General features: G+C 40.7%; 1 protein-coding gene across 1 annotated transcript; it reads right to left on the bottom strand.

Annotated features, from left to right (window-relative positions):
• Nucleotides 1-11,172: 11,172 nt before the first annotated feature.
• LOC311050808 (mRNA decay activator protein ZFP36L1) lies at nucleotides 11,173-17,956 on the bottom strand. Its single transcript, XM_084064972.1, has 2 exons — nucleotides 17,815-17,956; nucleotides 11,173-14,735 (listed from the first exon to the last, which is right to left on the bottom strand). The coding sequence occupies exons 1-2, from the start codon at nucleotides 17,866-17,868 to the stop codon at nucleotides 13,467-13,469; spliced, it is 1,323 nt and encodes a 440-aa protein (XP_083921098.1). The 5' UTR covers nucleotides 17,869-17,956; the 3' UTR covers nucleotides 11,173-13,466.
• Between the last annotated feature and the right edge of the window lie 6,954 nt (nucleotides 17,957-24,910).

The following is a 24,910-nucleotide window of genomic DNA, read 5'->3' as shown; positions in this document are numbered from 1 at the left end:
GTGATTGTCAGAGTGGGGGGTCCCCAGTTCAAATATGTTTTTTTTGGGGGGGTCACGGCCTGAAAAGTTTGGGAATCATTCCTATAGCACACACAACAAACGGTTAACCACAAACATGGTCTTGTGGCCCCTGACTTCAAGTGATTTTACATTGACGTCCCCCTTTCCCTCTACACCAAACCTCTTCGCTGAAAATTGTAGATCTACAAGCTCCTAATGCAATAGCCTAGCCGATCTTCAAGTTCAAACAGCCGATCTATAACGTGTTGTTGTGAGCTTGTAGATCTGCTATTTTACGCTTTTTTACAAACCCAAAATAGGGACACCAAATAAGTACATTTTGATACCAATACTTTTGTACTTTACCTCAAGTAAATTCTGAATTTATGACTTTATATTTATGACTTTGTATTTCTACATTGCAGTATTGATACTTTTACTGAAGTAAATCATTTGAGTACTTTTTCCACCACTGACAAACATACGCAAAGCAAAGGCTGTGATGCAGTGTGATTAGAGTAGGAGGAATAGATGGGAATACAAAATAGAGGCTGAAGAAACAGATAAAGGAGCTTGAAAAAGTAGGATGTCTCCACTGTTTTTGGCCAATTGTTCTGACCCATCCAACAAGCACTTGTGAGAGCAAATCTCCCGTCGAAGAAAAGAAGCCTCCTTCAAAAGGAGGCACTGGTGGCGAAGAATGAGAGCCAGAGGAGGAGAGAAAGACAGAGAGAGAGACAGAGACAGAGAAAGACAGAGAATGAGAGATTTAAAAAAAAAAAAAAAAAACGTATTTTCTATCAATTACACATGAAGCCTTGAATTCATGGATTTTGTTTTGTTTTTGTCGCATTCCTGAGCCAACAATTTGATTAATACCGGCGGAAAGATGCTAATGTATCCGGTAGGAGACACAAAGTACACTCTTTGTGTCTCCTACTGGAAATACACCCGGTCATCAAATTATTGGTTTAATGTGACAAAAACATTCAATAAATAGCAAGCTTGATTATTAAAGGGACACTTTTAATAAAAACAATTTTAATATATACAATTAGAATATGTTTACCCGTCCCGTGGTGTATAACAGCATGTGCAGCATTCACCCAAAATAGCCGATCTACAAGCTCACAGCGCGTCATAATGTGATACGTTGTGAGCTTATAGATTGGCTATTTTTGTCGAAAAGATTTGGTGTATTGAAAGGTTACGCAGCTAGTACAGTGCAACTCAGGTCCGTACCTCTTTGATTTACTTTTGTGATAACCTTGGTTGCCATGCTTTCACCTGTCAGGTATTTGTCAAGAATACAGCCCGAATACGTAATCTCTTCTTTGCTAGAGATTACTGTGTCATCGACTTTGACCTTGAAATCATTTACATTTATCTTACTGAGAGAATGCTTGGTCCCAAAAATAATGGATTCTGTTTTACCAAGGTGTACTGACAGTTTGTTATCGGTAAGCCAAGTACGGATTTTGGTGAGTTTAGCTTCCTAAGGGCGCGCTCCCACCAAAACATGGTCGGCTAGCGTTAAACGCAGGTTGTGCGCGGCCACAGTTTTTTGCAGCCAGCGGATTCTAAAAAACGGGAGTGACGCACCTGTCACTCACTTTCAGGACCCTCCCCGTAGCCCGCACGGCTTTCTGCCTTGAGCACCATGGTGCTTCCTGAGTCTGAAGTAAATAATGTCTTGTTATTTGTTGTGCATGGGTCATTGGAACGGAAGTGTATTTTTGGCTGGCAAGATGAAGGGTTTACATGTTTGGATGAATGAAAGGTTTTTGCTTTTGTTTTGAGCACGCGGATGATAAGAGCACAAGCACGTGTTTGTGAAGTGGATGAAGGTTGTTTTGTAAATGGACAACATCCACTCAAGACCCAGAAATAGTTACAAATGGATGGCACTTATCTCTTGTGCCCTTGTATGTTGTGGCCTTGTTGATGCGTCACAGAAATGTGACGCATCAACGTACGCAACAATGTACCTTTTGGCAAACTAACCAGCACGTAGGTGCAAAAATAAATTGCTGAACTACTTGAAAGCTACATTAGTCTGAAAGTAGTGAGAAGTAGAGAAGTAGTAGAAGTAGACAACATTTCAGGCTGTTTTGTTTGTACTATGAAAAGGTCTTTATACTTTTACTTTTGAAACCTGTACTTTTACTTTTGATACTTAAATACAATTCAAAGGGGGCACGGTGGCGCAGTCGGTAGAGCTGTCGGCTCATAGCTAGAAGGTCCTGGGTTTGATTCCGCCGGGGACGCTGTGGACGCTGGGGGCGTGCCTTCTCCCCGTGTCCCCGTAGGTACCCTCACTAAAAACATGCAGTAATCCTGGTCTCTATACAGGATTACAAGCTTAGGCAATTGGCACTGGGTGAAAAATAGGGGTTACAAAATTGTGGGATAAAAATGTAGGAAAAATAAATAATTAACACCAGATACTTTACTTGAGTACATATGAAGTGGGGTGTATTTTCTTATGGGTAACTTACTCACCACATATTACATTTACCCGCATTTGCGTTCTTGTGTCAGTGTTTTGACTGCAAATGCAGTTCTGGTGGGTTTTAAGTTAGGGCTGTGTGAGGGACATTCCTCCATTCTAAAGAGTAGCCTACATTTTATTCTTATCGGTTAATGGTTGATGAACCATTAACGAGATTCGGTTAACGTTATGAAAAACATTCAAAATGGTCATCCTGTACAACCAACCATCCAATAATATAATAGCTACATTTATTTTTACATTGAAATATGGATATGTTCCAGGGGCCACAAGGGGGCCGGATTTGGCCCATGGGCCGCCAGTTGAATATCACTGGTCTAAGTGGTTCAATTGAAGTGATATTGATCAATTCCAAATATTATCAAAGTATTCTGCGGCACCCCTGGACCAGTGTCACGGCACCCACTTTGAGAAACCCTGATCTAGAGAGAGTGTCGTCTCTTGAGACAGACTGTTGACTCAAAATTTCCAAATGCTTCAGTCATACAGTCTGTGTAACAAAAACGATAAAAATGTGAAGAAACTACAGCGGATGTCCACCTCCCACCCCACTTCCATGACATATAATGTAAATCAAATTAGTTGACGTATATATAGCCATGCTGCTTAGCAGAAATGGAAATTCAAAAATTGATTTTAAAGGCATTTTAAATATGTTTGTTTGAACGGAAATGACAAACCGTTGACAGCTTCCGTTCGCGCCAGTGGCGTCAGCAGGCGTATAGTTACAGACTTCCAGAGTGATGTCACTCAGGCAATCTGATTTGTTTGCTCTCAAGGCCAGTGGTGGAAAGTAACTAGGTACATTTACTCAAGTACTGTACCCTTTTGAGGTAATTTTGAGGTATTTTTTACTTTACTGGAGTATTTCCAGTTTTCAACACTTTTACTTCTACTCCACTACATCTCAGAGGCAAATATTGTACTTTTACTCCACTGTAATATTTGAAAACTTTAGTTACTAGTTACTTTGTAGATTTTGATTATTATTACAAAACACACATTAACCACCTCATGACTATATGCATTTTGGCCATTTGAAAATAGCCGATCTACAAGCTCACAATGCGTCGCGATGGGACGCATTGTGAGTTTGTAGATCTGCTATTTGCCAAAGATTTACACATTTGAAAAGTTGTGAAATGGGACATTCTGCATAATGAGTACTTTCTACTTTTGGTACTTTAAGTACATTTTTATACCAATACTTTTGTACTTTTACTCAAATACATTTTGAATTCCGTTACTTGTGACGGAGTACTTCTATATTGCAGTATTGATACTTTTACTTGAGTACTTTTTCCCACCACTGCTCAAGGCACAGAATACTACAGAATTAACAACAATTAAGAAGCAGCTATGTTAACCAACAGATGACAAATACAATCAGTGAAGTGCCCTGTCTTGCAGAGTGACTACTCCACCGATGGGGACGTCATGGGCAGATATATTTTCAAGCTCTCTTCTACAGCCTGCCTCGGGGACACAGAGCATCAGTGAGGACCGATATACGGAGATGCGGTTTAACCCATTAAAACCAAGAAAGCATGTATCTTTTAGATTTCTTTGGCTATTCAAGAATAGCAGATCTACAAGCTCACATCGAACATTTTTAACTCAAATCTTTGCTTCTGGGGGGTCCCTGGAACAACATATTTTGAGATGGGGGTCCGCGGCCAAATACTTTTTCTTTGGGGGGGGGGGGTCCTTGACATGAAAATGTTTGAGAACCACTGATATAGAAACGTTAGGTAGGGTAAGTGATATTTTTTGGCTAAAACAAAAAGTATTTTGTTAAAAGGTAAAAATATTATATTCTGATAGTAATCATTGCTATAGAGTGCTTTTTCAGTAACAGATGTCTCCCTGTCTCTCCAGCTCTTTAATAAACAGAAAATACATTTTTCGGTAGGTGTCAAAATCTCAGCCAATCAGGAGAAAGTACCCATTTTTAAGCTTAATTTGTATAGTGTTCCAGTTCCAATTTTGTCTGCTCATTTCTTAGTGTCATCACTTCCAATTTCACTTGTTTAATCTGTATCCTGATTGAGTTCTCTGTCCTGGTTGGATAAAATTGGGAATGAAACTGAAACTGAAACGAAAATGCATTTTCTGTTTAATAAAGAGGTGGAGAGACAAGGAGACTCCTAATACTGAACAAACACTCTATAGCAATGAGTACTATCAGAATATAGAGCTATTTAACACTTATTTTAACCAATGCAAATCACTTACCCTACCTTTAAGTGGTGAAAGTGAGAGGAAAAAGATGGCCAGAGAGGAGACTGTAGATGGGAAAGGAGCAAGAGGAGATAAAAAGGGGGGGGGGGGTTGAAGTCTTACACCGCCATACCTCAAAGAGTGGCGAGCAGGCACTGTCCATTGGAACTGAAAGAAAGGCTGGGGCCGAGTGTAGGGGTCTGAGGGGGTGGGGTGGGGGGGGGGGGGGGGGTTGATAGGTGGGTGTCTTAGGAGAGGGGTGGTGGGGGGGGGGGGTTTAGGAACAGCTGTTGTCAGCTACATAGTTCTACATGGCCACCCCCCCCCCCCCCCCCCCTTCCTCCTCCTCTTCCTCTGTCCTGCATCACAATGTCACCAATAGACTCCCAGCAAGAGGGATGGTGAGAGGGAGGGGGTAGGGGGGAGGGGAGGTGGGTTATTATTGAGAGCAGGAATGGTAGAAGAGGTGGAGGTGGTGGTGGTGGGGGGGGGGGTGGGGGGGCGGGTGGTAGAGGGACAAGGCTGGCATCTATTCTCTCTAATAGATGACTCATTACAATTCAGTAACAGTCTCCAACACAGTAGATTCTGTGAAGTCCTTTGTATCGCGCGCCTGGGAAGGTGACAGCTAATGTGCCATTCATCTGGGCCCGGGGTTTTCCACAAGTCACTCGCTTCAGTTCCATTTCTCTTCTTTTCAGATGGACTTCTTTTTTTTTTTACCGGGATGAAATGAATGCTAATTATCGCCGTGACAAAAATCCACAAACAATAATGAAAATAATATCATGAGCAACATTTTGTTGATTTGACTATGATTAAGCAAGTAGACCTGTAATCAAATCAGTCAAATAACAAATAGATTTATTAATAAGTGGCATATAATATCAAAGCGCCCTTACTCAGGAATGCCTTGACAACAATGAGAACATTTGAGGCTAGGAAATTTTGCCTAAATTCATACATGTGTCAAATTGTCTCGGTCTCCATACCTGTTGAGGAAAATCTCATTCCGTTGCATCAAACTGCCCCATTAACGTCAATAGGCTGAAAGGTACTATCAATCCTTTCCACTGGACCCAAGGGAGATAGCAGAGAACATGCCATTCATTCAGTCCATCTTAAGCCGGATTTATACTTGCGCCCCAGTGTTGCACACCAAAAATATCTACAAGCTCACACTGTATCACAGGGCGAGGTGTTGATGCCATGCACAGCAAAGCACATGTACTGTATACACTTTGTTTCATTCATTCATTTCATCATTCCCCTAACCATTCCTCGCCATTTTCCGCCACATCTATAAAGTAGTTAAGGTTCATTGCAAGAGCGAAATCCTCATCATTTTATGCTGTGAATGTAAAAATGGACCCCAAATGGACCAATAAGGGGTCCATGTTAATGATGCCGAGTCTCTCCCCTCCTCTCCTCATACTCTTTTCTTAACTCAGAACTTCTTATTTTGTCATACTCCATTTCTTCCTTTTCCTATCCTTTCATCCTTCACAGAGCAATAAACACACTCTCTCTCTCTCTCTCTCTCTCTCTCTCTCTCTCTCTCTCTCTCTCTCTCTCTCTCTCCCTCCTCTCTCTCTCCCCTCTCTCTCTCTCTCTCTCTCTCTCTCTCTCTCTCTCTCTCTCTCTCTCTCTCTCTCTCTCTCTCTCTCTCTCTCTCTCTCTCCTCTCTCTCTCTCTCTCTCTCTCTCTCTCTCTCTCTCTCTCTCTCTCTCTCTCTCTCTCTCTCTCTCTCTCTCTCTCTCTCTCTCTCTCTCTCTCCTCTCTCTCTCTCTCTCTCTCTCTCTCTCTGGGGACCATATGTTGACCCATAGCAGAGCTGAATGCAGCCATCTGCCTGTCTTACCTCTGTCCCACAGGGCAGGACTGTGGGAGAATGTCTATGAGAAACAATACACCGTGCACACACACACACACACACACACACACACACGCACGCACACACACACACGCACGCACGCACGCACGCACGCACGCACACACGCGCACGCACGCACGCACACACACACACACACACATGCATGCACACACATGCACACACTCGCAAACTTAGAAACATGCCTTTAACCCTTTCCCAGCCAACCCATTTCATTGTAAAAGTGACTACAAGACAATGGTCTGTGTGTGTGTGTGAGTGAGTGAGTACCCAGCAGTAGTATTTTGTTATAGCTCAAAATCAATGGTTGAGCATAAGGAAAGGTACAATATAAAGTCCTCTTTTTTCATTTAACTCTGTGCAGATGTAACAGAATGGACAAATGGAACCAAAGGTCACCAAAGGTAACCAAAAGGGTCCGTTTGGACCCAAGCCATAAGGGTCCATTTGGTAACATTTGTGCACTGTCAGTTACAAATGGATAACTTATAGCACAGAGGTTGTACTGCTGTGAACCATGTTTAGTTTCTTGTTTATTTTCTCTCAGACAATTATTGTTTTAGATCAAGCTTTTAGTTTGCTCTTTAGCTAGCTAAAAAAATATGTAAAGCCTTGACAATGGATTAAATGAGAGAACAGAGCACAAAGAAGGAGATAACAACAGCAGAATAACTGGAGGTAAACAATGTAATTAAAATGTGTATTCCCATCAAACATACCACCTCACTTTAAAGATGATTTTTAATCATGTGTGGAGGAGAGTCAGGTGATGGTACGATTTCAGGCCCTATCCTGGATATGGTGCCTGATATTACACTAAAGCAACAGGTGTTATGCATTAAAGTTATTTCAATTTAATTGTGTATTTGAATCCAGTGGGGGAAGAAGTACCCAAATGTTTTACTTGAGTAAAAGTAGCAATACCACAAGTCCTGTAGCCTATTCAAAATGTTACTTGAGTGAAAGTATATAGCCTACATATTGACATCAGAATGTACTTAACAGTACCAAACGTAAAAGTACTCAATATGTTGAATGGCCCATTGTGTTAAACCATTAAAGTGTTCAACACTTTAATGTTGCGGCTGGTAAAGCTAGGGCTGATTATAATTACTTTATGTGCTGGTGGATAGCTTAACCTAATACAGCATGTATCAGTTAATGTACATGTTGTGTTAATAATCTAAATCTACAAAGTAACTAGTAATTAAAGTTGTCAAATAATTGAGTAAACAAAATATTTGCCTCTGATATGTAGTGGAGAAGAAGTACAAGGTATCAAAACATGAAAATCAGCAAGTACTATTGTAAGGTCCGTTTCACCACAAATAGAGGGTTTGAGTGGTTAAGAACAAACTTGTATGTTGTGGCCTGGCAACAACAATGAGAACATTTGAGGCATTTGCATAATGACATTAGAGTGCACTGCTTTGGGTGCCATCAGCTGGACTTACAGTGTGAAAGAGGGGAGAGTAATTGAAGGAGAAACAATGAGGATGAAGGCATAATGACGGAGGGATGAAAGCAGTACATGGATGGGTGGAGGATGGGAAGAAGGGTTCCAGGGATCCCAGGGTTTCTGAGATTAAATCCCAAACAAAGGACTTCTTATCTCCATATGAAATCTCATCGGCATGACAACACAAGTGGAGGTTCCATGCTCCAGTGGACACTCATTGGCTTGTGTTTGCAGCTTAACCACTTTTCAACCAGTGGTGGAAAAAGTACTCAAATTCTTCACTTAAGTAAAAGTACCAATACTGAAATATAGAAATACTCTGTTACAAGTATAAGTCCAGAATTAAAAATGTACTTGAGTAAAAGTGCAAGTATTGGTTGAAAATAGCAGATCTACAAGATCTACAACGGCTATTTTCAAATAGTCTAGGTATAAAATAGGGCTAAAGTAGTTAATGTATGTTTCATATTAGCATAATTTATATCTGAAAAGTAACTAGTAACTAAAGTTTTCAAATAATTGTAGTGGGGTAAAAGTACAATATTTGCCTCTGAGATGTAGTGGAGTAGAAGTCAAAGTATTGGAAGTTGGAAATACTCAAGTAAAGTACAAATGCCTCAAAATTGTACTTAAGTACAGTACTTAAGTAAATGTACTTAGTTACTTTACACCACTGCTTTCAACCTGACATCCTTATGTTAGGCATGTCATTATAGGTCAACATTGTCAGTTGTCATTTTCAAAAGTAGCAGAACTACAAGCTTGCGAGCTGGTATTTTCTGTAATTTGTTTTGTGTGAGCTGCTGTTTTCACTATTTCTGAAACAGGGCTTAAGCAGTTAAGTGCAGATACCCAGCCAGCAAGCCCCGACCTGCATCCATGTTTGTGTATAAGCGCAGCTGTAGCATGGCAATACAATACTTTGATCAACGTAAACAATTCAAGGGGCCCGAATCTGTCCATCACAAGAAAAGGTTCCATTTAATTCCAGTGGTGGAAAGTAACTAAGTACAGTTACTCAAGTACTGTACTTAAGTACAATTTTGAGGTATTTTTCTACTTTACTGGAGGATTTAAAAATGTCTATCATTTTACTTCTACTCCACTACATCTCAGAGGCAAATATTGTACTTTTAACCCACTACAATTATTTGAAAGGTTTAGTTACTAGTTACTTTGTAGATTTTGATTACAAAACATACAGTAGCCACTTCAGCCCTATGTTCATCTACAACAGTGATATTCAACTGGTGGCCCGCAGGCCAAATCCGGCCCCAGCGGAGCTTTCTTGTGGCCCCTGGAACATGTTCTTGTTACATGTTCCAATGTTAAATTAAATGTCAATATTTTGTATTATATGGTTAGTTGTACAGGATGACCATTTTGAATGTATTTCTTAACCGTTAACTGAAGCTTGTTAATGGTTAATCAACCATTAACAGATAAGAATAAAATGTAGGCTACTATTTAGAATGGAGGAATATTAGTGACTCAGGATCCCAAAATGAACACCTACCAGTACTGCATTTGCAGTCAAGACACTGCTACAGGAACCCAAATGCGGGTAAATGTATAAGTCACTCATAAGAAAATCACTTGGGTCAAATTGTTAAAGTAGCTCACTTCATATGTACTTAAGCATCTGGTGTTAAAATATATATTAAGTATCAAAAGTAGAAGTATTGGGGTGCCTGCTGGACTACCGGTCCAGGCACATAGACTGGGTCTCACAGTGTTTTGCGGGTTCGACTCCCGATCCCGACGGTGTTTGCTGTGTGTCACGCCTCCATCTCTCTCCCTATTTCCTGTCAGCATACTGTCCTCTTAAGTAAAGGCAGAACAAGCCCCAGAAATATCTTTAAAAAGTAAAAGTATAAAGACCTTTTCATAGTAAACAAAACAGCCGGAAATGTTGTCTACTTCCATACTTCTAACTACTTTCAGAATAATGTAGCTTTCAAGTAGTTCGGCAATTATTATTATTATTTTCACCATGTCACTACAAACCACAACAGGGTTTTTGAATGCAGTTCATCCATCACAAACCATCCATTTTGTAAGTATGTCTGAGTTTTGAGTGGATGTTGTTAATTAAACCAAAGAATTTATTCTCCTTATGCATCCATTATCTTGTATGAGCTATTTCTTTGTGCGTGATTTTGTCCATCTTCCATCTTTGCCATCTTCATCCACTTCAAATGCATTATAAGACCTTGTGCTCTTATCACCCGTGTGCTCAAAACAAACAAAATTAAAAATCGTTTCATTCATACAAACATGTAAACACTTCACCTGGTCAGACACTTCCATGCCAGGGACTATAGAGGACTGACACAGAAATGTTCCTCTCAAACATCAAAATGCATGAATGCAGTATGAAGCAGGCCCTAATACATTACATTACATTACAGTCATTTAGCAGACGCTTTTATCCAAAGCGACTTACAATAAGTGCATTCAACATAGGTAGGGAACGAAAACTACTAATCACCAGAAGTCCTAAGTGCATTTTCTGCAAAAACAAGCAACCAAGAGTATACCTAAGGCTAAGGTAAAAGTGCAATATATCAGCTTCCTATTTCCTTAGACAGGTGAGACGAAATAGCTAGATCAAATGAGCAGGAGCTAAAACAACTAATTGTATCAACTAATAAGTTACCATAATGGACATAATGTCTCCATTATTGTGTCCAATCGCACCTATAGCAAACAACAAGCAGTTAAACGGTTTTATTGTCACGGTCTTGTGGCCCCCGACTTCAAGTAATTTTACAATTGTGGCCCCCTGCCTAATCTCGTTGAATAGCCCTGATCTACAAGCTTGTAGATCTGCTATTTTCGTGCTACTTTGGTGGGAGCGCGCCCTAACAGAGTATTTCTACATAGCAGCATTGATACTTTACTTCAGTAAAAAAATGTGAGTACTTTTTCCAGCACCAACTAGGTTTAACTACCGGTATACCGTTCACCATTGTCTCAGCAATTTGGTTTGTGGACTATGCTATCTACTTGAGTTAGAGTGATTTTTAAAACGATATCTTTATAGAAATAGAAATAGCAGGACAGAAGATTAACAGGACAGCAAGCAAATCAGTTTAAGAAAAAAGTTTATTTCCGTTACAAAACAAGCAAGAGGAAACATCAAATATATTAAACTTGATACAAACATCAAACAGCCCAAAGTCCTCTATAAATATGTTAAAATAAATTAAACAAAATTAATTTACTAAACAAATTAAGTTACTAAAGATTATCCCCTACAACACTAAATGCCCTGAAACATGTCAATGAGACCACTAACAGCAGAGCACATCTCTTCTCAGAACCAACTAAAGTCAAAAACACAAAACACAAAACTACATAACTATAAAGGTACATTCCCCAACTACTACAGTATTCTAAAGTACTACAGTATCCTGGAGTCAGTTCAGTAAGACATCAGACCTGGGCACCTGGCTTTCCAGAAACAGTTGTGATCAAGACTATCCAAGTGCCAGGCAATTAAAAAAAGAAAAAAGAAAAAAAAAAGAGCACAAGAAAAAAAAGAAAAATATGCATCAAACAAACCCAACTGACTTGACTCATTTGTAAACCTTCCCAGTTAAATGAACCTCTAGTCTAGTTATTAGAGAAAGGGTACACAGGAAAACATTTAGTGTTAGAACATTGACACTTTTTAACTCTATTCTGTCTCTATTGTCTGATGACCACGAAGGTTTCTGCTGCGTAGGGTTGGTGATTTGGTTTGGACTGTGAACAACCCAACCATGGAATAGAAACAACAACAAAACACTACTAGAGGACCTCTATTGGGCCGGTCAACATTTTAACATCACACACCACTAAAGCCCAGGAGAACAGAGCAACACTGTACAGTTTACCAGCTTCCTTTATAAGCCCAATTTATTCTCCATCGCACGCCAATAGCCGCCCAAGCTCACAACGTAGGCTGCTTATAGGCCTGCTATTTTTGTCGCACTGTCGTGCGACAAAGTATGAATTAGGCTTTACTGGGAGAGATACGACTCTTAAGAACCAGACCTAATCATCTCAGATCAACACTGTTACCCAGCCTGCTAAATCACACTTCAGGCACTTTGTTTAAAACTCAACATTTAGGTTCAAGGCACATCACCTGAGGACAGTTCACCTATAACAGCATCTTAAGGCTAATTGAACGCCAATTAAAGCTCCATAGAATGACTCGCGTCACATTTTTGGGTTTGAAAATGTCAATTTTGGTCATGCGACAGTCATTCACAATACATTAGTACATTTCTGGAATAAAAAAAATCACCAGCTTAAAAAAAATGCTGTGAAAAGTGTTTACAAAATTGCCATAATGAAAAAAAATAAGAAAAAAAACACATTGTGCGTTTGTCTAACTGTAGTCTAAGGCTGTGGCGACACTTTGTTTTTGGAAACGGTTGCCAATTTGATCACGCGACACCGTCGCTCATCAATCAACAGTACAGTTATGCAATAAAAAAAACTAATCAGCTTATCACAGACTGCTGTGTAAAGTTAAATGGAAAAAAAGAGGGGGGAAAAGTCATTGTGCGTTTGTCTAACTGTAGGCTGCATCAACACTTTTGGGTTGAAAATGACATTTTGGTCACACAAGTCGACACCATCATTTGCCATACATTAGTACAGTTATGTAATAAAAAAAACGACAAACATTTTCAAGCTTATCAAAAATTGCCGTGTAAAGTTAATTGGAAGAAGAAAAAATGCCAGAATAAAACATAAGAAAAAAGTTACATCGTGCGTTTGTCTAACCGTAGTCTAAGGCTGTGGGCTTGGCAAAAAAGGTACAGCTTTACATCTTTGGCTTTGTCACAGTCTTCAGATGATTCACAATTTCTCAGTGTGACTGGTGGTTGGATTCAAACTACAGGAGGCACTGGGGCCAATCACACTGTGATTACAATCTTTGTCTACTACAATATCTGTCTTCATACACCATTTGATTCTACTAAATCTTTGTCCTGATAAGGCATCTCAACCTACCATAATATCTTGATACAATCTCTGCCCAGCTACAACACTGTCTTATACAATACTGCCAGTACTACTTTATCTTCTTGATAAGGCTTTTCTGTTTTCTTTGATAAACACTCCCAACTCCTGTGTCATCTCTCGTTCAGCGGTTCACAGTTGGATTTCCGTAACAGAACAGGTGAATCTCTACGGTCACAATTTGTTCTCGGCTCCAATGAGCCAACGCAGGCAATGATACAACTAGTCTTTACATCCACTGGGCGTCTGCCTGAACCGTCCGTGTCAGTCCAGGGGCTGTGTGAATGTTTATGAATGGAGGGTATCCAGGTTAAGTCTACGTGTGTGTGTGTCCATCTCTTGAATGTCCAGCATGCTGAACCTTACAGGCAGAAGCCGGTGCCGTCCTCTGGGACAGAGAGCTGACTGAACACAGCCAGGCGCCTGGCGGATTCCGAGCTGCTGAGCGAACTGTCCGAACTCCCGCTGCCTCCATCTTGATCCGGGTCGTTCAGAGAGTTATGAGAGAGGGATCGGGCGCCCAAGGGCCCCACGTACGCCCCAGGAGCACCGGGACTCAGCCTCAGAGGTGGAGGAGGGGAGGTGCCCGGAGACAGGCCCAGCAGCGAACAGCCCGAGTCGGGGGAGGGCAAAAAGCGGGGAGGCAGGGGGTCCAACGGGCAGTTCTGCTGGGCCGCCGCGTGGTGGGAGTGCTGGGCAGGCGCGGCCTCGAAGTTGGCGTCCATCCCTAGCAAGGCGCGAGCGAGGAGCTCTGTGATGTCCGCGCAGGAAGTGGGCGAGACGGAAGGGGAGCGGGAGAAGGATGGGGGGCGGGGGGCGGTGGGCTGGAGCAGCTGTGGTGGAGGGGAGGGGAAGCCGGCGAAGCTGAAGCTCTGCCTGAGCAGCGGGGGCCGGCGGGGACGGAATAAACAAGGCGGGGTCGGACCGTACGAGGGGGAAGAGGAGGAGGAAGCGTCGTCCTGTTCTTCGTCGTTGTGGACAAAGTGGCAGCGGATGCCGTAGGGGCAGAAGCCGATCGTGTGGAAAGTGCGGCACGGCTCCGTCTTGTACTTCGGGTGTCGGCTCAGGTCCCGCAGCTCGTCGTAGCCGTGGGCAAACTGGCACTTGCCGCCGTACTTGCAGGTGCCGCTCTCGGCGAACGTGCGACAGAGCTCCGTCTTGTAGCGCGAGGAAGCCGAGGAGGCGGACGAGGCGGAGGAGAACTGAGAGGTGATGGAGGACGACGACGACGGCAGGGAGGAGCCCGCGCCCAGCAGCGCCGTGGGGCTGGTGGACTGGGAGAACAGGTCGTCGTCCCCGGGCCAGCCCAGGTCGGACGCGGTGACACCGCCGGTGGTCTCCACCATGCTGAGAGACCGCCCGGCCCAGAAGTCTGGCTTTCGCCATTGAGAGGAGACGGGGCGCTGCCGGGGAGTTTGGAGACTATCCGGCTGCTGCTGACCCAACAGGCTGGAGGCCAGGAACAGACTGTCCGACGGGTCTGTGGCGAGATGGGAGGCCGAGGAGAGAGACGAGGAAGAGGAGAAGAGTGCGGGGTTGCGAGGCTGGCCGTTGTAGCTTGGCGTTCTCATCACCATGCTGGGAGAGGGGGGCGGTACATTCTGGTCCCTCAGCTCCAGACTCAGTAACTGCTGTAAGAGAAACAGAAAATACGTTTACAATTTAGGCATTCGGCTTTCATCCAGAGCGACTTAAAATAAGCACGGTAAACGTATACATCAAATGCAGAGAGACAGTGCAGTCTGTACTGTATCAGCAAACTAGGATCACGGGTAAAACATTAACCTAGCATCTGTCTAAATAACATGCCATCTAAATGATATTGTTAACATTGTGGTCAAGAACAACAAGCCTAAGTGACCTAAGGCTTGTAAATGGCCTTTTAGAGTTCATTATAGAAAACGGTTTGTCCTTGCAATTGTAATATTTGTCCATTAAAGGGATAGTTCACCCCCGAAAAATCGATTATTCACCCCATGCTGATATTTGTGTGTTTTTGTCGCATTTCTAAGCCAATAATTTGATGACCAGCAAACCTGCAGGCACCAGTTCCGGTAGGAGACACAATGGAGACTCTTTGCGTCTCCTACCGGAACCACTGCCGGTCATCAAATTATTTGCTCAGGAATGCGACAAAACAAAGAAATATCCATGAATTCAACTCTCCATGGGGTGACTAATCGATAGAAAAAAAAACATTTTGGGGGTGAACTATCCCTTTAACTTAAGTACAGATTTAACCACATGAACCCTATCATCCCTATTGTAGGGCAAACATTTGCCGAATGTATAGCAGATCTACAAGCTCACAGTGCTCAACGCAAAGATATCTTGCGTAGAGGGGAAAAGGGAGGGGCCTGGTATAGACCTCTGGGGAACTCCGGTCAAAGTATAGGGTTTAAGTGATTATCTGAGCCTTTCAACCATTATTTTACAGTTAGGAGTTAATTGTGTTGAATGTGCCCCAAGGAAAATTAGCAAAATGTTTTTTTCCCCCAAAATGTTAAAAAAAAAAAAAAAAAATATATATATATATATATATATATATATATATATATATATATATATATATATATATATATATATATATATATATATATTTGGAAAAGGTTAAGTAAAGTAGAGTATACATGATTACAACATGCTTAAACATTTGACCATTAAGGTCTAATATTTCTACAATTGCTACACAACCAGACAGTCATTTAGGGGCATAAACAAGGACAAAATGAAGTATGATAATGATGTACCGTGCATGTTCACATCATGTATACTTTACTTCAGACCATTTTTCAAATATATATTTTTTTTACATTTTGGACAAAATAGCCAATTTTACACTGCCCAGATGTTCCTATAGTGGCCACCTATCTATCTATCCTGCATCCATAGTAGACTGTTACTGTAGAGTTTAACATTTGACAGGAAGTTACCATAATTAAGCAAGTTATGTTCCAACCAAGTCTAAACGTAATGGTTCAGATCCATTATCCTGGTGCCATAACAGTAACTGCCACAAGTGTGTGAATCAATGCTGGCCAACAAAAGAAAGTTTGAGATTTTTTTTAAATGGTGTCTCACTAATCAAAACACCAAATCAAACAAAAAACAAATGTACCAATATAACTAAGATCACTGTTAATCAGGATCACTTTTAAGCAATATCAAGTTACATCCGTTTGATATGCTGACTTCCTTGCAGGGAGCACACAAAGCGTGCACAACTCTGCAGCTGCATCGTGTCATATTTGACATGTGGAAATCAGTGTTGCCATGTCAGCTCATTATAAGCAACTTTGGCCTTCTTTTTCTGTAAAGTTGCTTGGTTTCTTGGCCTAGTTTATAAAGTGTAGTTGTTACTTGTGTGGGCTCGTTTCCTTTAAACCAGTGTTTCTCAGACATTTTCGTGAATGACCCCCGGATTAACATGAATTTGTTCTTCTCTTGTAAAAACAAATCTTTCACTCTTCATACCAGTAACCTGTAAGCTGATTGTATGACATTCTGTATAGTAGTGTGTATATCTGTCTGTCTCTTATATGTCATCATGATTTGTGTGCATGGGGATCTCATCTTAAACAAGCTCAGTGCTTAATGAGTCTCCCAGTTTAGTAGACCTTGTATTGTGAATTTGAACTTCCATACTGTTGTTCTCATGTCTTACTAAATAAAGTACATCAATCAATCAACCACGCGTTGTGAGCTTGTAGATCGGTTATTTTCAAATAGCCGTGGCCTAGTCGCTTCTTTTGGGCTTGTTTTCATAAACCTGGTTGCTCATTTCTATCAAAGAATCTGGCAACACTAGAGGAAACCGTGCAGTCCCTTGTGTTTGTGTCGGAATGCTAGTTAGCCTGATCCTTATAGCTACGTTTTACTAACATCACTTTTACTTGAGTAAAATCAGTTTAAATAACTTGCCACCCCTACTTAATCTTTGGCAGACGAGACAAAACAAACTAAAACTATAACTAAAACTTGCACGTTGGGCCGCGCGTTGTTGGAATGAATCACAACAAAGCACCGAAACGCGCCCACTTGTTGAACGAACCTTTCTTTCACGACGAGTTACGTCTTGATCGAATAATAATCGAATAAAACCAAACGATCAATGGTTATGCGTCTATAATAACGGCTGGTTTTAAAGTGATAAGATATAACAGAACCAGAAGCACACGCTGCACAAAGTTTATGCTAACTTACTTATCATCTAGCCTCCATCGCATGAGGTTAACTTGCCTCCTGCAGTGGAGGAAAGTAACTAAGTACATGTACTCAAGTACTGTACTTCAGTAAAACATTTCAGCACTTTTACTTCTACTCCACAACATCTCAGACTGGCAAACATTCCCTATATACCTGCATAATGAGTACTCTACTTTTGGTACTTTAAGTACATTTTGATGCCAATACTATTGTACTTTTACTCAAGTAAATGTTGAATTCTGGACTTTTACTTGTGATAGAGTACTTCTACATTGCAGCATTGATACTTGTAAACAATAGGAGTACTTTTTTCCACATCTGCTTGCCTCCTGTCGCTTTGGAAGAACTGATCTAACAAACTACACATGATCTGTTCTGTTCTTTGGTGGGAAAGAAAGAAACAACGTACAACGACAGAGTCTGCTCTCTGCATTAGAACTTGGTTGACTTCCTTTTGGTGTTCTTTCTTTAGATCCCCTTAAATTTAAAGTATGTAGTATTTACCGTTAGCATCATCTCCTCCAGGTCCGTGAACTGGCTGTGCGGGTAAGACGGCATCTTGCTGTAGGAGGGTCTTTGTGTGTGTGTCACCAGCACGGTGACGGAAGGCAGGCAGCGGGTTCTCTTAAATGTCTGGTAGCATGGATCTCTTTCTGCCGAGCATTGGAAAAGTTTTCACAGATGTGTGGTGGAAGGAAGCCCCGCCCCCTCCCCTCCTCCACGACCACGTGTGCGTTTTACAAACCAGCGTTGCCAGTTTGTGCGAGAGAAACAAGCAACTAAGTCTATGAAAACAAGGCCAAAAGAGTCAGAATCCAATTGATTGATTGATGTACTTTATTTAGTAAGACATGAGAACAACAGTACATGGAAGTACAAAAAAAAATCACAATACAAGGTCTACTAAACTGGGAGGCTCATTAAGCACTGAGATCCCCATGCACACAAATCATGATGACATAGAAGAGACAGCCAGATATACACACTACAATACAGAATGTCATACAATCAGCTTACAGGTTACTGGTATGAAGAGTGAAAAACATGTACAAGAGAAGAAAAATAAATAGGGGGGGGGGGGGGGGGGGGAGGTGTATCTTTAGGGCAACTTTAACAACTTTATTGTTTGTCACATAACATTACAAGTACAGTAATACGGGTGAAGTTCTGAATTGTGCAGGCCCAGCAATGCAATTAAAAGATAGATAGAGAATATAAGTACAGTAAAGTGCATTAAAGAAAAAGCTAATTTGCATAATAATTTAAGAGTCATAAATGTATCTGTTAACTTAATAGACTATACTAGGCCACATGAACACTTTAAGCCACAGCTAAAAAAATCTTGGGGAAAAAAGTGAATATTGTGGAATATTTTCAAATCCAAAGTTTGCGGACAAATACATATTAATTGGGGGGGGGGTTCCTTGACTTGAACACGTTTATGAACTAATGAACCACTGGTTAAAACAACATTAGGACACTTAAGAAACAAACCCCCCAAAAAACGAAAGTCACTTATAATAAGCCGACCTGGCAACACTGCTTTTTAAAAACGCATCAGTGGAGCGTACTCCTCAAGCACCTCCCACTCCCCGCGTCTGGTCCGCGTGACGTCACGACCATGGATCTCAACAACACAATGCACAGAGACACAGTGGTGTGGTAGTGTCTTGTTGGTCGTTTAATGAGACAGGTTGGTGAGATCTGATATGCATCATAACAAATTCAGCGGGATGCTGCGCCACATGGCGTACACGTGATTAGACAGACAGACAGACAGCCAGAGAGAGAGAGAGAGAGAGAAAGAGAGAGAGAGAGAAAGAAAGAGAGAGAGAGAGAGAGAGACAGACAGACAGACAGACAGACAGACAGTGGTGTAAACTAAAGTAACTTAGAACATTTACACAATTTTGAGGTATTAGTACTTTACTGGAATATTTCCAATTTTCAGTACTTTTACTTCTACTCCACTACATCTCCAGAAGCAAACATTTTACTTTTACTCCACTACAATTATTTGAACACTTTAGTTACTTAGTTAGCCTACTTTGTAGATTTTTTTGAAAATTTTGAAAATAACCGATCTACAAGCTCACAATGCGTCGACTTATTGTGAGCTTGTAGATCTGCTATTTTCAGCAGATGTTTATAAATTTGAAAACTTGTGAAATGGGACATTCTGCATAATGAGTACTTTCTACTTTTGGTACTTTCTAAGTACATTTTAATGACAGTGAAGTGACAATTTAAGGACTTTTAAGACCTCAAAGAAATAAAGGAAGAAAAGAAAAAGACCAATACTGCATCAAAAGTAATCAACAAACTATACTATTAAAAAAACGGTTCAAACATTGGCCAAATTGTCAAATAATAATATAAGAAAGAGGCAAAATTTACACGAAAGGGTGGGGGGGGGGGGTTCCCAGTTCAAATATGATTATTTTTGGGGGGTCCTCAGTTCAAATATGATTATTTTGGGGGGTCAGAGCCTGAAAAGGTTGAGAACCACTGGCCTAAAGTGTAGAGAGATAAGAATAAGATTAAAGGGATATTTCACTTTCAAAAAAACTTTTGGTGATCGTCTACTCAGGCTTTTGTGAGCCCCCCAGACAGTTTTTAAGTTGCTTGATTCAATATTTAGATATTAGATATTCATTTTATCAGACACGCCCCCTTCCTATACAAACCCATTGTAACTTCAAACTCCATTTTTAACATGTTAGATTCATCAAAAACACCCGTCCTTGGTTCACCCGTCTCCTACCGCCCCCCTAATACGTGAGGGGGCCGTGTTTTTTCAATTACCTTTTTCATTTATTTTTAATATTTTTTTTGGAAAATGAAAAAAATAAAATACAATAAAAAAATAAAATAAAGTAAATGAAAAAAAATCTCGGAAAAACACGGCCCCCTCGCGTATTAGGAGGGCAGGGTGAGTCACCAGAACCAAGGACTCGTGTTTTTGATGAATCTAACATGTTAAAATGGAGTTTGAAGTTACAATGGGTTTGTATAGGAAGGGGGCGTGTCTGATAAAATGAAAATCAAATATCTAAATACTGAATCGAGCCACTTAAAAACTGTCTGGGGGGCTCACAAAGGCTTGAGTAGATGATAAAATCACCAAAAGTTTTTCTGAAAGTGAAATATCCCTTTAACAAATGAATAAATTAATAATCATGTCAAAATCTGACCCCAGCCATCTGCACTTATTGGTCTGACTGACCCAGTTAACATCATTTATCTTTTATTTCAATATGCTCGAAATAAAAAATGGAAAATTAATATTCTAAGTATAATGTACTATGAATATATCACCAATGAAAGGCATGAATAGTTGTAGGCCCAGTGGGGGGAAAAGTACTCAAATGTTTTACTTAAGTAAAGTATCAATACCACAATGCAGAAATAGTAAAAGTCCATAATTAAAGTATCAGAAGTGAAAGTGCTAAAGTGTTTGAAAATAGCAGATCTACAAGCTCACAACGCGTCGCATCGCGACGCGTTGTGAGCTTGTAGATTGGCTATTTTCAAATAGCCTATGTATAAAATAGGGCTGAAGTGGTTAATGTATGTATTATAATATAATAATTAAAAGTTAATTAGTAAAAGTTAAAGTACAGAAAATTTAAAATACTCCAATAAAGTAAAGATTCCTCAAATTTGTACTGAAGTACATTACTTGAGTAAATGTACTTATAAACCCTGAATGACAGACTAACAGCTTAAGATAGAAAATAAGTAGATAAACAAATAAGAGAGACCAACAGGAAGATGACCAGGAGACTGGTAAACATCCAGCTAGACAGACTGACAGCACATCATGGTAATGAATGAGACAGAAACATAGGTGGTAAACTGATAAGATAAAATAACAATAAGATGAGATAAACTCAGGTGTCACAGCAGAAACAGCAGTGAGAATTAAACACAGGGGAGTCACTGGAGAAGGACGACGTCACCCATTTTCAACTTATCTTCGTATAATTGGTCCTCACTAATGCTCATGATGTGTTTAAAAAAAAAATCCTACTCGGCCTGTGTCTCATAGGAGGGCTGTGAACACTTCAGAAACCCGCCTACCAGCAGTGGTGGAAAGTAACTAAGTACATTTACTTAAGTACTGTACTTAAGTACAATTTTGAGGTATTTGTACTTTACTTGAGTATTTCCAATTTCCAATACTTTTACTTCTACTCCACTACATCTCAGAGGCAAATATTGTACTTTTACTCCACTACAATTATTTGAAAACTTTAGTTACTAGTTGCTTTTCAGATATAAACTATGATATAATGAAACATACATTAACCACTTTAGGCCTATTTTATACATAGGCAGAGCTACAAGCTCACAACGCGTCGCATCGCGACGTGTTGTGAGCTTGTAGATCGGCTATTTTCAAATATTTAGTACTTTTACTTTTGGTACTTTAAGTACATTTTGATGCCAGTACTTTTGTACTTGTAACAGAGTATTTTTATATTGCAGTATTGAATTTGAGTACTTTTTCCACCACTGCCTACCAGTGACATAATTATTAGGCTTTCTTTTTTTTCAAACAAGATTGAACTTTTTTTTATTATTAACGTAAGCACAATGGCTTCCATTATAGCATGCTAACTTTCCAGGAATAGAAAGCCTGCAGTGTCTACTTGGATTCCCCATCGATGATGTCACTCACTGTTAGGCACGTTTCTGAACCACTGAGACACAGACGGGGTAGACAAAAATTGTACCATATTGTAATAAGCATTAGTGAGTGAGGACCGATTATATAAAGATGGGTTGAAAATGGGTAAAGTCGTACTTTAACCCATTAAGACCTGAAGCCAATTTCTACAAAATGTCTTCTGAATCCCAACAGTTTTCTGAAAAACGTATTTTTCTATATCAGTGGTGCTCAATCTTTTTCATGTCAAGGACCCCCAAATTTGTATTTGGCCGCAGACCCCCATCAAAATATCTTGTTCCAGGGACCCCCCAGAAGCAAAGATTTGAGTTAAAAATGATCTCTTTAAAAATATATATATTCAAAGATTTGCACACATTTTCACGGTTTTTGAATAGCCAAAGTGTAAAATAATGCTTTTTAGCTCAAATAAAAAAATGACACAGTTCTAATGGGTTAAGAAACAAACCAATAAAAATAAACTACTGCTGTGTTGGCCCTATAAGTTCTGGATCTCTGAATGAGTGAATGAGTAAACATAGTATGCAGTTAATACACAAATGATACGTCTACCGCTATCACCAGTAAGTAAATATGGGTGGATGTTTGCACAGAGTATATGAATGAATGTCTTGTACAGTCTATCAACAGTGAATATGAGAATGAATATAGGTTCAGTCTGTCAACAAACCTTCAACAGTGACTAATCTCTTGTATCTAGTGGAGACGCAACACTCAGAGAAAGGAGTGTTATACTGTAGAACAGGGGTCTTCAACGTTTTTCAGGCCAAGGATCCCCTAGCTGAGAGAGAGAGATGAAGCAGGGACCCCCACTACATAGTGTACTTAGTCTGCTCTTTTTCCCTCTACACCGAACCTCTTTGCTGAAAATAGCCGATCTGCAAGCTCACAACGCCTTGCAGCGCGACGTGTTGTGTGCTTGTAGATCTACTATTTTCGGCTAATGTTCCCCTCAGAATAGGGATGCTAGGGTGCCCCCCCCCCCCCCTGTAGTAACTCTGAGGACCCCCTAGGGGTCCCGGAACCCCTGTTGAAGACCCCTGCTGTAGAAGCAACATGAGAGAGAGAGAGCCCACTGCACACAAAACTTGGTAGAAACTGAGCTACACTTTCTAACCACCTGCCCATTGTACCCAGACATCAGAGACACATACTTCCCATGGAAAATATGACTAATGACAAAAAACAAACAAAAAAAAATCCCATCTGCTGGGTGAAGTACAACAATGCACAATGTCGTAACACAGCAGCATGACTTGTGAGCTGTTGTGACAGGAGAAGGATGTTCAATGGAATACAAGGACTGGTAATCCTTAAATGAGTAGTTCACCCAAAAAAATACTTGTTTTCTATCAGTTACACACACCATGAAGCATTGGATTCATGACGATTTCTTTGTTTTTGTCGCATTCCTAAGCCAATAATTTGATTACTGGCGGAATGACACTAATGTATGGAGACTCAAAGGACTTTGAGTCTCCCACCGGAGAGACCGCCAGTCATCAAACTATTGGCTTATGCGTCAAAAACTAAAATATCTTGATGAATTCAAGGCTTCATGAGGTGTGTAATTGATAGAAAATAGGTCATTTTTTGGGCAAACTACTCGTTTAAGAAGTACTACTCCTGCACTCCTGCACTATCTGCATACAGTATATGAACAGAGCAGCCTTACTACTACCCTAAAACTGCTACCATTTGTGTGCTATTTCAATACATTTAAAACATTGCTGCTTTTGGTCTCAACAGTTTGTATCAAGCGAGTTGAAGCGACTGCAAAACCTTGAAAAATTGCTGCTATTTCTTTCAAAAGCTTTATATGAAGCTACGGTATATAACTATTTCTAATAGCAAATGCACTTTTGTTGTGGTTTCATTAGCTTGTTTTTCTAAGCTGCAATGAGACACAGCTCTGTTTACACATGTGTTTAGTCCCTTGTAATTGCATATACATTTCTTAGTTTTGACTGTTATATTTCACACTTGCATTGGCAATGTAAACGTATGTTTTCTCATGCCCATAAATCTCCTTTTAATTGAATTGAGAAAAAGGTCTTTGATTCTAAAGGGGAAGGTGTCAAAGATTCCACCCCTGAGCAGAGACATGACAACTTTTCTGTCACTCGGTGCCACTGTCTGTCTGTCTGTCTGTCTGTCTGTCTGTCTGTCTGTCTGTCTGTCTGTCTGTCTGTCTACCCCCTTCTTTTTCTCACTGACACACTCCTAAAACATGGCGTGTACAGCCTGGTCCTACAACGGCCACAAACTCAGTCTCGATTGAAAGAAACAGACCGCAAAGTTGCAAAACAACAACAACAACCATGACAACAAAAACAACAACTGTTGACAACAGTCCCAGCTGTAGGAACAAGAATCAACCAGTGTGTGTTAAAGCACCTGTATGCCCAGAGGCCTGCTCTTATAGCTTAGTCTAAACCCTCTTAGCTTCAGCTGGAAACAAAACCTAGAGAAAAGCTTTGTCTTGGTCCAACCAAGTGGTGACTTATTGTGTGTGTGTGTGTGTGTGTGTGTGTGTGTGTGTGTGTGTGTGTGTGTGTGTGTGTGTGTGTGTGTGTGTGTGTGTGTGTGTGTGTGTGTGTGTGTGTGTCTGTCTGTCAGTGTGTGTGCGCGCACCCCCCATTATGATGTAATGATAGGTCAAGCCTAAAGAGTCAGGGTCATCTCATCCAGCCATGTTATGACTGTTGTGCTTTCTTATAATAGATCACATTCCCTGGCTTGTGCTGGGACAGGGAGGGGAGAAGGGGGGTGGGGGTGGCCTCCAAAATAATGCATCCCTGATGTGTGTGTGTGTGTGTGTGTGTGTGTGTGTGTGTGTGTGTGTGTGTGTGTGTGTGTGTGTGTGTGTGTGTGTGTGTGTGTGTGTGTGTGTGTTTTGGGGGCATC

This window comes from Gymnoscopelus microlampas (assembly GCF_963454915.1).
Source record: "Gymnoscopelus microlampas genome assembly, chromosome: 8".
Classification (NCBI taxonomy): domain Eukaryota; kingdom Metazoa; phylum Chordata; class Actinopteri; order Myctophiformes; family Myctophidae; genus Gymnoscopelus; species Gymnoscopelus microlampas.
Note: the sequence above shows the minus strand (reverse complement) of the source record. Positions and strands in the feature narration are given on the sequence as shown.